Here is a 16,524-nt window from a genome sequence, read left to right as displayed (position 1 = left end):
TCCTAACTTTTTAACATAATTTTCTCATAAGGCTTGACCTGGCCATGTAAGTGGTTTTCTCAAGCATATGATTTCTCTTTCTTCTATTGCAATCTATAGAGACTAATCCTGCCTTTAAAATGTGGGGAGGGTTTTTATATAAATTTCTATCCAGAAGATGTTCACTAACCCTGAGTTGTATTGCCACAGTGGTTGGACCACCTCGTTCCAGTCTCTGAAGAAATGAGGATGTTCCTTTCTTTTTCAACAGCTGTAGGGGAGAAAAGCACACACACGATTCCTTTATCTCAAGATGGGCAGTAAACCTTCATTTTCATTGCTACACAATTTACTAACAAAGGCAAACATTTATACAAATGGTATGTCCTAGACAATGATTTGAGTTTCAGAAAGAATTGGGAAAGTGGATAAATATCTTTGAGTATCTGCAGAGCCATGACTGACAAGAAAGTTTTGATTTCAAAAGCAGCTGTACAGCATTCAAAAGATAAAGCAGCTTTTCTAAATAACTGGACAAAGCAATATGATGTGGAACTCTATTGTGGAAGCAGAACTTCTGTAGTTAGTATCCCATACAGTCTGCCTGTAAGTAGCGTAATTCTGTAACTCTCTGAAAAGGTTTCTTATGTCTTTGGCAGATGCTTAAGTAAGTAAATGAAAGCACAGATCATTAAAAAAATATTGAAGGCAAAACAATAATATTAATATTTGAAAAACCCTTCTTTTCCTGCATGCATGAATGCAGTAAACCTTTTTTTATTTTATTTTTTTTAACCCATTTTCACCCATTATAGGTATAAATTATCAATAATTTCATATTTCATTAGAACTATTGCTACATCAGAGTTCAGAGTGGGGAACAAATTTATTTTTTACTGTTTTACTTCCTATCTTTGAGACTAAAATGGCAATAAACATCCTAAGAGTGGACCCAGAAATTTGGGACTTTTGTTAAACTATCTACAGGAAGGCTGGAAAAACTACTGCAGGCCAGGATTTGGCCAGGTTCTTAGATTCAAACCTCTTTATCAATGACAGCCTTTTCAACTCCAACATTTTCACTGTCTTTCTCCAGTCCACCTACCCATAGGACTCCCCTTCTATCAAATCAGCATGTTCCGGCCTATTCCTCTCTTCTTTCAGTTGCATCAAAAAAAGTGTACATTTTCTCAGCTTGGCCCACTCAAGCCAAACTCCATTAAAAATACTGCAGTGCAAGCAATTCTCTACTCAGTGTGCTAAACTTTGGAGCTCTTTTTTATTTCAAATCTCACCTACTAGGATGCAATAAGATTTTAAAGGTAAATTCATCCCCAACTTCAAAACAGAAAAGTAAAAGAGATCTGCTTGCTCCAGATCTTCTCATAAAAAGAACCACTATCATGCCAATGAGACTTCTCAGTTAAAGTTTACAAAATGATTGAGGAATGTAACTAAAATAGAGTTTTCTTCACTTGACAGATAATGTGCTCACCCCTTCCTCCCAAAAGATTAAGTCACTAGTTCAAGACCATCTCCTGAGTTAGTGGAAGATCCAGGAACAACACTTTGGACACTAAACTTTCTGCCTGCTGTCCTGTGTTGTGTACTTCTTCCCATGGGAAATAAGTCTTTGGTTCAGAATGAGGGAGAGAAAAGAAAGGAAACAAGGCAAAACCTAAAAATTAATTTAATTCAAACTGTCAAAACTTGTACATCTTCAGATGGGGCTGGGAACATATGTTCCCTAGTACGGGCCAGGGAACAAGACTACCTCACCAAAGCTGTACTTCTCTATTACTCTCTAATATACAGCTTTACATTGGAAAATCTTGTACCTCTAATCTACAGAAAGAAAGTACATATGTGTAACTTTGTAATCTCTGTTAAGAAGGTAAAACCTCCTCCTAAAACCCCTCTATTTACCAGCAGAATATTTTAAAGCTTTAACCAGAAGATATACTGAAAACTTTGCAGTAGATGAGTTCTTCAACTAACAGGCAATGAAGCAAAGTGCTCATAAAGAGAAACAACTAAAAGTCAATGGAAAGAAAAGCCTTCTGTTAGTGATGTGCATTCATGTGACTAGCATTCTGCTGTATGAACTTTGAAACCCACTGAGTCTTCCAAAGAAAGTGAGGGAAAGGCAATAGGACCAAAGTATGCACTAGGAAAAGATTGCAGAAAAATAAGGGAGCAAGAGCTGATGTGAACAAAAGAGAGTTATAAGAGTATCAATGAAGATATGTTCTATTTTATTTGAAAAGGGGACACAGTCTTCATGAGTCACAGAGACTTGAGCTGGTATCCCCAAAGTCCTATGACTCCTTATGTGCTCCAAAATTCTGGCCAACTATTAGATTTGTTTATGACTATTTTAGGATGGATGCACTGTTCTCTTGGACCCTACTACAAGTAGAGTGGCAAGATCAAGGAGGTACATCATCCTTACCTGTGACAGCATGCTCTAAATCAAGGAAAGAGTAATTTCTGGAAAAGTAAACAGGTAGATACATGGCCATACACAGAGAAATCTATAATTATATAACCTAGCAAGTAGCTAGGACTGCAGATGACGAACTGAAAGGGGAGGGGAATCACAACAAATTCCTATCTGACCTCTGAAAGTTTCTACTTCCCTTCCCTGGACATGGCAGAGTCTAGATGACTGCTCATACACAGCAACATGAATACCTTCCATTTTGCATTTCTCACTGCCTACAGTATGATGTCTGTTACAACTCAAATTTCAGATATAAAAGGAATGCCAGTCTCTGGCTGATAATTCTTGCCTTAATGGCTCTCTTTCTCCCCCTCCCCCTTTCTTTTTTTTTTTCTCTTTATTGCCTTTACCCTTGGGATAAACTCCAATAAAAATATAGTGGTTATGATTTTCTATCATGTAGTCATTTTAATTCTAAACTGATTAGAAAATGCCCCTTACGCTGCATTTCCAATTGCAATTACAACAGAACAACAAGACCAACATCTTTCCAGCCATCACAGTTGATTTTTGAGGCTATACTGGAAAGGGGAAGAAATTATCTGGGACAGCACAGTTATAGATGTGGGATTGATCCACAAAAGAATTTAAGCACTTACCTACTCCCAGCTCTTGCATCAGATGGCTATTCCAAAATAACAAGTGTCTCTCTTTTGCCACTGGAACAGTTTGGATGATACCTAAAGTTCTGCTTCCATCCTGCAGGGCAGCACAGTACCTTGCTCAAATGAAGCCAGCTTAGTATCTACAAACTAAGTGGTGTTCTGCCTCATCTGCACAGCTCTTTTTAAAGCCTACCTTTGAGAAGCCAAGACACCTTTGTCTCTGTGAGCAGATGAAGGATTAAGTTCTTCCCACCTTCCATCTAATACCTAAAAGTTTAGAGCATTCTCACTGAATCTGGAATTTCTGACTTAATTTATCACACTTTGCAAAGGAATTTGAATATGTCTTCTCTCTCTCAAGAGAGTAACTCCAGGTTAAAAGCTATTCTGGACTGGTCAAAACCCTCATAGTTTCAGAGATCCCAGCTGTGTGGTGTCCCCCTGGCTTGATTAGTCTTCTAACTTAGACGTGCTTTTCATACTTCCTTCCATGTATGGGACTAGGACCTTTTTCACAGCCTTAGGAAGCTTCCCCTAGGAAGCTGTTATTATAGTGGAAAGGCACCTAAAGGCACCTTGTGATGCCTCAGCTGTTTGCTAAATATAGCCTTAAACCAACACCATTCACTTCAACTGAAGTTTTTCCACTGAGATTACTGACAAGAACAGTAGACAGGAATTATGCTACTATCAGCAGGGGGCCTATAAGGAAAGCCCCATTGCTATTCTGTGGATGTACTCGCATAAAGCCTTCCACAATGACACATGAGAGCAGGCTCCTTAATCCCATGACAGAATCAATTTTATGCAGCTGTAAGCCAAAAATAGAGTTGTAAGATTCAAGAAGCCTGGTGAGGCAGCTGATGTATTGTGAGAACTGCTTTCTTCTTTTCTAGAAGAAGGAGGAATTCCAAAGGCCTGTCAAGAATGGACTGAGCAAATCATGTTATTTCTCCTCAAAAGAGATGGCTCATGTGATATGAACAATTAATTTTCTGATAGCCTCCCAAGTTGTTTCCCCCCCCCCTTTTGTTTTGTGGGTTTTTGTTGTTGTTTTATTTTTTGTTTTGTTTTGTTTTTGTTTTTGTTTTTTTTTTTTAACTTTTTTGACTGATTTACCGAGCAGAAAAAGAGACAAGTTCAGAAATGAGGAGAGTTTGTTTTGATTTCAAATCGACTGGGAAAATTTACATGCAAGTGACCATTTAAAATAGCAACATTTGACAAAATGTACAGGGTGGATCTTCATACAAAACCACACAAACTATCTTCTGCAAACCAGAAATCTTCTCAGGTTAACACAATTAAGACACTGAGATTTTATTTTTGTGCTTCCTATGTCTTTGTTTACTTAATTATTCATCATAAAGTCAGCAAAGAAGACAAAAAAAAAAAAAAAAGAATTGTTCCTATGCAGCCATAAATCAGTAATAATGCATCCACTGTTAAGCCCTGGAACCACAAAATCATGGAAGGATTCAGACTTGAAGGGACATCATCATCATGCCCAACCTTCTGGTCTGAGAGTCCAAGAAAGGGGTTCCTGAACCAGCATTATTAGTGTTAGTAAATTATAACCTGTTAGTTTCCACTGTTGCTTTAGTGTTGATATTAAGTACTAAATTATTTGAATAGTTTAATGACTACAGAGAATGAAGCAGAGAACAAGGAGCTTTCGGAAATGACAAAGTAACTGAGAAAAATTTTCTAGGAGCAAAGAGCAGAAAGAGTCCCAAATTCTTACCTTACTGAGTTCAATATATTTCTTTGCTTCTCCACTTGCACAGGATACTGATGGTTTTTTACTCAGCAAAGCTGCTTTACACCCTTTGATTTTAAGGGAATGATATGGAGGAATAAGTGACCCAGTTTGTGTCAGCTTGGACTGGAACAGTTGATTGATGACTACATTTTCACTGGCTGGAAAAAAAAAAAAAAAGAAATTAATGCATGAAGATAAAATATAAGTTAGAAAATTATACATATTCTATTTGGAAGTAAAAATACAGTAGGCGATAGAACTAAATAAGTAAACTTAAAACAAGTGGACAGACCAATAAACTATCATATTATGTTAGTTATCAAACAGCATTCAATTTCTAAGTATATTAACACTATTTTAAAACATATTCAGGTCCTGTGCTGAGCAAATCAGGGCAGAAAACAAAATCTTTCAGACTGTAATCTGTCTAAACTTAATTGCTTATGTGATAACCACCTCTGAATTTTGTTTCATTACAGACTCCCAATTTATCCATCTATTAAAGTAATATGATAGATGCATTCTGCACGTTTACCTAACATATAGTATTTAGGAATGATCAAGGCACCTGACAGAAATAGATTATAGACACTCACTGCACCAAAGGAAAATAATTATATAAAACACAATATGGGAAGTGATGAAAAAAAAAAAAAAAAAGTCAGTGTGAAAGACAGAACTGTAGCAAGCTGGGTTCACATTTCTCTACATTTATAAACATTCACAGAAAAAAGACAATGCCATATATATGTTTGATGCAGTGGTGACAATTAGTACAAAACAAATACAATTCCAAGAGGTGTTCTTAAAAATAATCTCAGTTTTAAGACAGATAGGATACTTCATACTAATTTCAGTCAAATAATCCTTTATGAGATTATGGTCATGGGCTTTTTAAAATGAACATGGTAATTACATGATGCTTGTACTGCCACAGCACCAATAAGCATTAAAAACCTGTTGTGTGATAAATCTTTAACCATCCTTCATTTTTATTATTAATTTTTTTAAGATATAGTGTACTGGCATTATGATCACACCATCATGTGAATAAAACAAACAAAAAACCAGAAAGATGAATGGGATAAGCATCATGAACAATGTCATTAAGCTTAGCATAACAGGTAGAAACCCTCAGTTTGCTCTTTATTAGCTGTCTAAAGGTATATTACTAAATGCTTAAAAGTAATAAATTTGTTTCCCTTTTTCTGTGGAGGTTACTATTCCTTACTTAACAGGAATAATAACATTATAAGGAAGATAGTAAAGCAGATACTTGAAACAATTTCAGCACAATCAGCAGACATAGTAAACCTCCATATTTTTAAAATATGGATAAATGCAATAAGTGGCATTACAAAAGGCATTAAAATTACATCCTTCAAATTAGAACAGATAAAACCTACGTTAATAGTCTTTCCTGATTTATTTGTTGGACAGGTATGTTCCACATTCTTACACATATAAGCAAACTACTTTAATGTTGTGAGCATATTTTAAAGTTTTGATTGAGGAAACTAAATTAAAAGAAAATCGAAGGAAGAATTCGCTTATGTCATATGTCTACATAACTTGTGAAGCTGTACCGAAAGGAAATGTGTCACTGAAAATCAATAGGTTTTAAGCCTAAGTCACTTAAAAAGAAGGAATGAAACCCTTAAATGACTTATGTGTTTGTAAATATTCTGCCTTAAGAATTTTTCCATTAATTATAATTTTTATTATTTTAACTTCTTAATTAAATATACACTCTCAGCATACAAATTATTTCATATCTAATCCAAGTCTCCATTCTTCTCTTTAACAGTTGCATAGCTGATTACACAAAATAGCAATCTAAGTGCAAAAGGAGAATATGTGAGAGAATGGAAGAATGCTCTCTCTCGTAGAATATCCTGGAAGTTGCCATACATTCTTATTCTCTTTGGCAGATTATTATGTAAATTCCAAGCAGTGAGAACTGAAATGTCCCTAAAACTATAATCAGTAGGATTATATTCAAGATCAATTCTTCCATTTTTTTCTTCATCCCTAATGTACACTGTTTGCCTTTAAAATGCATCAATTATTTTACTAGGGAGTTTAGCTAATTTCACAGTAAAATTACTAAAAAACAATACATTGTAACAGTGGGTCTGATTTGGAAGTCAAATATGACCTCCAAAAGACCTTTATTTCTATGGAAGGAAATATAAATATATAATATATTAAGTGAAAAACTCTGCAGTTGTTGGAGAAAAGACAAATAAAATCTCAAGATACACTGACATTTCCCTGAGGAAAATGTTTTATTTTTCTTCACAGGAAGTGTAAATGATAGGGGTTTTTAATAATCTAATTATGAATCGTCAATTAATAAAGTGAGATGCATCATTATTAGGCATAGTTATACAGTATGCACATGGAAAGGTCTTTAATTTTATATTTCAATGAACATTTGTATCTATTAACTAAAAAAACCACAAGAATGCCCACAAGTTCCTGCTTTTAGAAACATACTCAAACAGTGAAACGCATCCCACTGCAGTCTGTACGATTTTGGGAGCCTTATTTCCCTTCCCTATTTCCTGGGGTTTATTTTTGTTTTAATTCATACTGAATGATTACTTTAAGTCATGCTCATCTATCACATTATACCTTCTTGTTCTTTACATCACATCACATGTTGAAGATGCTTTACGTTCATGAAGTCTAAAAGCTTTCTAAATTAGAGCAAATTTCAAACAAAGCATACATATTTCAAAAAGATGAGGGTGACTTCCTTTTACTGGAAATAAAATACATTAAATTTGTTTTAAAAAGAAAATGAAAATTAAAGTCACATCATAATATCTTGATTTCTAACAACAACAGCAACCAGAAAACCATTTACTTACTTTTCATTACAAATATGAGATTTTGAGAAAGGGAATCTTTATTTTTTTCTATCGCACCAGCAATTTCATAAGTAACCTATAATAAAATATTGTGACATCATTAGTAATGACTAATGCATCTTTTAAAAATCTTACAGCAGCAGAAATGAAGCTATGTTTTTTTTCCACCCAACACTTGAAGGCTGGCACCAGGTAGCGTCTTTTGCTCCTTCCTTAGTGTCAACAATACTAACCAGAAGAACTGGTTGTTGAACATTGTGCATCTCTTTAAGTATACAGAAATTTCATCAGACTGATTCTAAAACATTGCCACAATGCAAGACTCTGAATCAATAGTGTAGTGTCGAACAGAAGACAGTGACCGAAACATCACTTTCCCTGTAGGATGAGCAAGATGCTCCCAGATCACAGATCTCCTTGTCAACGGGAAACTGTCCACCCTGACTATGACAAGACACTTACGGAGAAATCTGAGTCCCAGCTCACACTCAAAACAAGTTCCAGCCATGTATATGTCCTTTGGAGGCAAGTACAGTCTATAGGTTATGTACAAATTCCATTGATCTTTCTAACAACTATGCACATAAGGATATTGCATCACCTTAGTCACCTGATGTCATAATTTCAAGGACAGACAGCTGGATTGTCACTCCATCTGTCATCTGACTGCAGATAAACTCTAACACATGTGGCGGGCACTCTGAGAAGTGAGAAAAATGCAAAGTTCTAGACAGAGTTCCTGAGGGTACATCGAAAATGAAGAAATATGAACAAGTCGCTGTTTTAACATTGAGCCTATCCCAGGAGACACTGTATAGAGAAACAGCTCTAAGACCAAAAAGCAGTCACTGAGCCCAGGTGAGGGTTTTTTTTCACTTTGTATGGGGATGGAAGGCAAACAACTAGTTAATTTAAAGGCTTTATATATAAACTGTTTTAGCTTGCATGGTAGTAGAACCGAAAGGGAATTTTTTTAAGTTAAAAAGGAAGAAAATTATAGATTGTAGTACATCCAGGATTAGGCAGACACTTAATCGGAACTTAGCATACAGTTTGGTTTTATTTACCTTGGGACCATGTTCCTATCTAAAGCCTTTTTAAAGTTTTTCATTGGATCTATATCCTACGCCCCTTAAGACATTTGGGGAAATTTTATCCTTGTATATTTAATAAAGCCGTAAATATATAATTAAGATTAGTAATAATAATCAGTGCATTAATTTTGTTTCCCATTGGGTTGTTTGACAATTATGCAATACTATCTTACTCACGAGAGAGATTATATGACTTGGATGCGTATAATCTATTACAATTAGTAATTGTCAAATGATGTAATTAGTATGGCATCTGACATAGAAAATGTGTAACAATAGAATTACATTCTTACCCATGACAGATGCAATGTTATGTAATTTTCTAATTGCATCTCCTAAGAACATACAACATATTTAGCAAATTATTAGAATAATTTTAAATATACTATTTAATGCTTTTAGTGTACATAAAGTAAATGTTCTACCATACTGGTCCATAAAAGATAATTAACAGAACTTATCTGACAAATCCATAATGCCAGTTACTAATTGAGCGTCCTAGGCTTTGGCTAAATTAGAAGAAGAGAGCTAGTATTGGTGGGAAGAGTAGGTGAGTATAGCAGTAGGAGATAGTATATTATGATTAAGTGCCTAGATTGAAAGAGGGAAAATTTTCAGTACTGGTGCTGGTATAATACATCATAAACTTCTAGAACTATATTGATAAGACATCTCTCATACCACATAAAATACATAAAAGTTAGCAGGATTCCCTTTTACGAAGAAATTCCTAACTCTCTAACAGTTTTCCCATAAACTTGGTAAATTAATTCACTGCCTAAAGACATGAAAACTGACTCAATGAAATGGCACTCTAGGGTTCCATATTCATTGCCAGTCCCACAAAAGAGAAAAAGAAAGAAGTCCTCTTCTAGCTGCCAATTTTGTTAATTTAATCCTGCCCTCATCAGAGATGCCAACCTACATAGCACTTTGCCTAAAGCACAAATATTTCCCTCAGTTTTCTTCCACTGGGTTTCTAAAGTAAACCTGGCCAAAACTCTGCACTGATTGGCACTCAAGCACAGTGGATAGTTATTCTGAGGAGACAAAAAACAAACAAATATTATATGATTCAGACAGGAAATGTGCACTCGCTTAGATCATGGTTCCAGTGTTATAAAACATACTCCTTATTCTCACTTCTATTTGTTGCAGCTGTTTGCTCTATCTTGCTTTACATGATGAACTCTTTGGGGTAGACAGTATGTAAACCTACATGTCTGAGATAACCAAAGGGAACGAGATCTTTAGATACTATCTGTACTAGTTGGAACTATTTTTATTTAAAAAGAAAATAGTGTGCAGTTCCACACTGCATTTTATTTCATTAAAACAGATTAAAACAAGAAAAGGATTGGATTTGCTTTCCTTCTTGAGTTAAGTTCAGAAAGAAAGAGAGCTTAATCTAAGTACAGCAGTAGTGGGGCAAGCCAAATGCTCATCTAGTCCTGGATATTTAGGGAAAATATTGAAGAATACTTCCACCCTGCTCCCCACCAGTTCCACTCTCAGCTTCCAGGGCTCTGTCCATAAGCGAGCTCTTGACATGAAGGCTGTATCTCATCTTTGTGTTTAATATCTCTTGACCAATGTTTCCTCCTCGAGTCTCTGTTTCCAGAACTCATTAACATTTGTGGCATTTATAGCACTCTGTGGCAAGGAGTTTCACTAGTTACTAACCATGCAAAAAATTACTTAATTTTATTTGTTCTGAAAATGCTTTCTGGTTATTTAAGTCGGCATAGCTGGTTTTAATATCATGAGAACTAGCAGATACAAAGAGGTAAAAAAACAACACCAGGAAAACAAGACTCACACACCAAATGTGCAGAGATAACTTTGGGAACTGCATATTACTCTTATCTTCTTACATACTCTTGCCTCTTTATTAATTATCCTCATGCCACTCCATTGTACATCTCTTCTGAACTGAAGCATCCCCTCTCACAACATCTGACTTTGGCAAGGGACTTCATCTAAGTTCACTGGATTTCCCAATATACTTTATCAACAGGGTCACCTTTACACATAATTTTCATTAATTCCTTCAAATACTCCTTTTTGTAAATAGTTTTCATATATTGTGATAGGCCAAAAGCACTCATGGTTAATGGCAGATCCTGCAGGAACCCTAAATCATGATAGAAAAATGCCACCTGGAATGTTAAGGTTGATTTTGCAGCATTCACAGGTAAAAGGGAAAACTTTACTATTTAAACAACAAAATGTAACTCGAAAACTCACAGTTTTTCATGTGTTGTTAAATTTAGTTAATAAGGAAATCTTCAGTTCATATAGTTAAAAGAGAATGTTTTGAGAACATGTCCAAGGACAATTTCAGTGCACAGAGAGTCACTTGTAGTTGTTAATTTTCAGCCAGGATTTAAATGTGAGTGATTTCATTTAAATGCTTGAAGGTGTCATTTTTTTTAGGATCACTGGGCTTCTCACCTTCCCAAAACAAGTCTTGTTAAGCAATGAGTGAAGTAAATGATTTTATATAGTCTGGAAAGTCTTATTCTAACACTGTGATAGAAATAGTAATGAAACCAGTAAATATTTAGAAACAAAATATTATCTTTTCCTGTAAGCGACAGTGCAAAATCAAGTCTATTTAAAGAAAGAAAGACAGAGAGAAAGGGAGAAAAAACTCAACTATCTCGTCTGCGTAAAAAAGAGAATCTTTGACAAGTAACCTTTATAGGCTTTGGTATAGCTTAGACTAGACTGATTTGATTGTTATGTCTGGGGATTCAGCCTGGGGAAAAATAGAGAAAATGAAAGCATCCTTATTGATTAATCCATCTCCTTTTGTCTTTTGATTTAGAGGTTCAGTTTCAGAGTCTGCCTGAGATATATAAGGCATTTCAGAGAAGACTGCCTTGGTGAAGGTGAGCTGACAGCTGAGAGGTATTTTTGAAATGCACGTAGCTGAGAAAGGGAACAGACATTGATCTGCACTTAAAGGACATTATGTGCACTAGTTTATAGAGCGAAGAAGTTGGTCTTTTGGTCTGATCAGTTTATTATAGTACTAGAAGTCAAAACAGTGGCAAGACATACAGCAACAAAGGGCTTATCTGATTTGTACATTCAAGTATAAATTTAAACTGCACAAGTCTTAAATTATGATGACATATTATTCAGATTACATGAACAATGGGCAAATAGCTCATTATCTTGAACACTTGTATGTCAAATACCTCTATTAGGTAAAGCTGTGTCTCTTGGCATTGTGATAGACGATATATTTCTGATTTACTTATTCATATGTTAATTCTTCCATAAAATTAAAAAAAAAAAGAACTTTGATTCCTCATGAAAGTTTGGCGATAGTATGTTATTCTTCAAAAATCACAACTATCACAAAGGCTGACAGTTCAGAGATATGTCATTTGAAGTCCTTCATGACATGAGAACCCACAATGTATATATTAATTTTATCAGTTAGAGTATCTAGAAATTCAGTATTACGCATTCTTAGTATAGTTTCAGCTGATGGTCAGGTACATTGATCAACTGCACCTATAAAACACTTTGTTTCCTCAAGGCAGGCTTGCAGCGGTGCGGCACAGGATCGGCGTGCCTCTCCTCTCACGGTGCTGCCAGGCACACAGTCTCTGCGAGAAGCAGCTGAGAATACCCACATTCATGTTAGGCATCAGAAACAAAGCAAAGCCCCAGATGAGCAGAATTTTTCCAGAAGAGATCAGACTGCCAGTGTTCAGGAAAATGTGTTAGACAACCTTTGGATAAAGCCTTCCACTAGGGTTTTTTTTAGTCATACAAAACCTAAATCACTATTTTCTACCTTCTGCCTGAACAGAACAGATAAGCTTTTTGTCTTATAGCACTCAGATACCAAGACATTAAATAGCTCTTAAAAGAGACTCATAATGCGTCAAGGCATTGTAGGATTCTGTTCAGCTGCAAAATTAAAACTGGGAGATAAAAGGAAAATACTTGATATGATCAAGTACTAATGTTCACAGTGGTCTTTGCTGAGGATGTGTTCATACAGTTAACAACTGTATCACATTGCTCATGAAGAAAAGGACAGATTCAGTGTTGTGCAGTCATAATAGCAAAATTCAAGAGAAATTAATAAAAAGTTGTTTTCTTTCTTCCACAGGATCATTCTGTCACATTTGTGTAATACAGCATTCTCACTCAGCTTCTACTGAAAAATCTCACCCAGTGTTGATTTCTTCTATGTGCAGAAGCTGAATTGTGCATATTGTTTTCCTCTTTTATTCCACTTTCTTCATTCCAAAACAGTAAAAAAAGTAAGAAAAAATCAAAGGTCTCTCAGAATGATATCATACGTATACCTTTCCTTAAAGCATTGTTTTCACCAGAAATTCAAGTATGGATTCCAAATTCTTTAGGATTTTTTCCTTTACACATTACTCTGAGCCTTTTCTTCCCATATTCCCTTCTAGGCTGACTTTGCCCTCATGTTCTTTTTTTCACTTCCAACCCATTACCTCTTCTCTTTTCGCTCAGTACTGCCTTTTCTGGAATAGTCTACAGCTGATGAGGATTGGAACAACAGTATGGTATGTGTAGTCCTAGGAAAAGCTACTGAGCATAAAACGTAAGGGAATGGGCAATACCTGACAATGCATGACTGCAATCAATCAAAACCACTTGATATTGGAAGAAAAGATAATTTTTCTATAACTATCCTAACACAAAATGTTAGGATATGAACATACGGTAAGTCTTTAAAACTGCATGGAGACATCTGTATCAGCTGTAATTCTGTCATAATATAAAGCTAGAGATACTAGTTTTGTTCACAAAAAGTCTGTCTGTCAATCTCGATTAAATATGTAGAAGAGGTCTCTTCAGCGAGGCAGTATTTTTAATAGCTGCATTTTCCAGTATAACTTCACTTGTGAGCTGCTAAAATAGCTACTGTAAGTGTCTGAGTAAAGATATGAACCCAATTCTTTCTGGACTTTGAGCTATATACATAAAATACTGATGAAAAGAATACCAAATTACAAAGGTCCGTATGAGATTCATACCAGGGCCAACACAGAATATTAGCTTTTTTTTTGGCTCTACATGACTTGGAGTACCAGCTGTTTCACACTGTCTGTGAACTACGTTGCAGTTAGAACTTTTGTTACGTAGAGAAATTGGGATGTCTGCTTTCACCCTATGTTTAACACAGAACATGCATTCAGTGGGACTTCCTTCACAAACACCAGCCTATACACATTACGAGAATATAAATGATTAAACCCAGAAGTGAAAAAATTCATGTTCAATTACCTGTCACATTTTACTGGTAATCCTTTTTCTACCCTCTGGGTCTGATGCATCTTTCAGTTACACTCATGTAAATAATAAGCTTTACCAAGTTAAAGGAGTTACAATCAGTGAAAAATTGTGGTAAGTGAGAATAAAATCAAGCCCCCTTGTTTTAGATTTGGGGATCTCTGAAGGTAATGACACACACAAAAAAAGATTGCTTTATACTTCACTTACTTTAGACTCATTTAATTGATATCAGACTATAAAAATGGTTCTCAAAACCTGCCAAACTATACCGATACTTTATATATGAAATTCTTATTTTTGAGTGCCAATAAAACCTGATATATTTAAAAGCCTGATCTTTTATCAACTTTCATAAAGCATAAATCACAAATTACTTCTATAAGATACAAAATGTAGTAATAGCACAATCTAAATAACAGCATCAGCAGTTTTAAAATCCTAGTTTTTCATATTCAACTTATCAACTTATGAAGACATACTCATCTCAGAATAAACTCAATTTGTGTCATTATTTAGTACAGTAATAGTATCTTCAGATTTTATGTAAATGTATATTATAAATCACTGGAAATTTCAATCTATGATCGCTAGATAACAGTCCCATGAGATATCAAAAATACAAGTGCCTTTAAGGATTTTGTTCAACCACTATTAAAGTAAGGTGAGTTGAGCACTTGCACAGGAACTGTTCTGTTTTGGCAGGGCCCAGCATCTTACTGTCGTAAGGATGCAAAGAACAACATGACTGTCTGGAATAGTTTCTTGGCCAATGTAAATCAAAGGATCTCCACTGACTTCAAAAGAATGTCTAAATTTACATTACCTGGAGAGCTGTCTATTTGTTCATACTTTTAGATTATATGTCATTACTATTATTAGGAAAAGGTCAAACCAAGTGTCTATGTTATAGAACAAAAATTTAAACAACCATGCAAGGCTAAAACATGTTAATGAAAAGTGTACTTTTTACCACTCACAGTTTAACTTTCAGAACTAGGTACCTGAAACTTTGATCTTAACAAATCTTCCTGCTAAGTGCTTCTTCAGATAATACAACAAACTTTTTTTTAATTTGGAAGAAATGTGCTTCTTATTCTGGTTGTGATTTTAACGCAGCTGCCTTGCTGCTGCTTCCATGTCAGTTTTCTGGTGTGTTGAACCTTTTAGAGCTATTGTGATAGATTTGTGTAATCACAATAGAACTCCATGAAAAAATATTTACCTAACAAGTAAAGAACAGATTTATAAATTAAATTAGACATCTGGAGTCCATAGTCAGTTCTTAACTCCATCAAGTGCTAATAAATTTCACAAAATCTTCACTGTACTGTTATCTAACTACTGTGTGCTCACATTCCTACCGAAAAGTCCCAGTAGCAAAGGTATTCAAACCATTTAACTTTGGCAAATAATTTGAGTTTAAGTAGAAGGCCTTATGATGAAAGAAGAGCCTCCAGGGAGTTATTCACAGTATTTAGATTAGGAATTTAAGCACTGCCCAAATAGTCTTAATCCTTTCCATAATGACTGCATTTCTATCATTGGGCAGGAATACATTTGCCTGCATTGGAACACTACTCAACACTTCCATCACCTTCATTTCCAAATAAGGAGCCACAAAATAGACCGTTCCCCATTCATATTGTTGTAAAGGACCTTAATCTGGTTAAAGAAGGGCAAGAGTGCATATGCCAACCTCTCATCCATTCTGGAGAGCTCAGGGCATATAATGTTACCTTGAGATATGACAGAGCTAGCAAGTCTTTTCTTTTTGGTGACTTAGAGACAAGTCTTGAACACATCTCATGAGTGCAAGTTTTGGAATATAATAAGTAAGAGCCCCCATTGTATTGTGCCCATACAACCTACATTCATGAGCTCGTTTCAAATATCGTGCTTTGAACAGAGAGAAGTGGAAGCATGTCAGACTAACCACAGAGGGGCCAATCTGACAGATTATCTAAAATACCTGATTATCCCTTTAAACACATACCTATTTTGCTTGCTTTGGGCTGCGGGTGGTTGTGGAGACAATGTGAAAATGAGGGAGTATTGGAAAGAAAAGGGTAAGAGGCCTATTGAACAGAATTCACTATGTTTTCCCTGTGAACATCGCAGGAGGGGAAATGTAAAATATTCATCCTGTTTTACAGCCATATTTAGAGACACTTAGCATGTTCTGGGATTTTGAAGAATGAAAGGAAAAAATGTATTTTGATTACTAACAAAAAAACATGTTTGTTTCTTTTTGTTGTTGTTGTTTTTTACTGTGTGCATGCTGGTATCCACAGTATCTACATATATGGCACAATACCTACAGGGAATCTATACTGTTCTGGAACAATATCTGAAAGTAACATGACATCCAACTAAAATGGCATTAAACATTTATGCTGTGGGATCCGAATCA

General features: G+C 35.3%; 1 protein-coding gene across 5 annotated transcripts in view; it reads right to left on the bottom strand.

Moving 5' to 3' along the window:
• MYO16 (myosin XVI) overlaps positions 1-16,524 on the bottom strand; it is a 395,602-nt gene that overhangs the window by 90,874 nt on the left and 288,204 nt on the right. For all 5 annotated transcript variants that reach the window (XM_032997101.2, XM_032997107.2, XM_032997106.2 and 2 more), the window contains 3 exons: positions 7,726-7,801; positions 4,832-5,007; positions 170-250 (listed from right to left, as the gene is read on the bottom strand). In XM_032997101.2, the coding sequence (XP_032852992.1) occupies positions 170-250; positions 4,832-5,007; positions 7,726-7,801 (333 nt within the window). The remainder of the gene's footprint in view (positions 1-169; positions 251-4,831; positions 5,008-7,725; positions 7,802-16,524) is intronic.

Source organism: Tyto alba, unplaced genomic scaffold (assembly GCF_018691265.1).
Source record: "Tyto alba isolate M040663 unplaced genomic scaffold, T.alba_DEE_v4.0 Super-Scaffold_45, whole genome shotgun sequence".
Classification (NCBI taxonomy): domain Eukaryota; kingdom Metazoa; phylum Chordata; class Aves; order Strigiformes; family Tytonidae; genus Tyto; species Tyto alba.
Note: the sequence above shows the minus strand (reverse complement) of the source record. Positions and strands in the feature narration are given on the sequence as shown.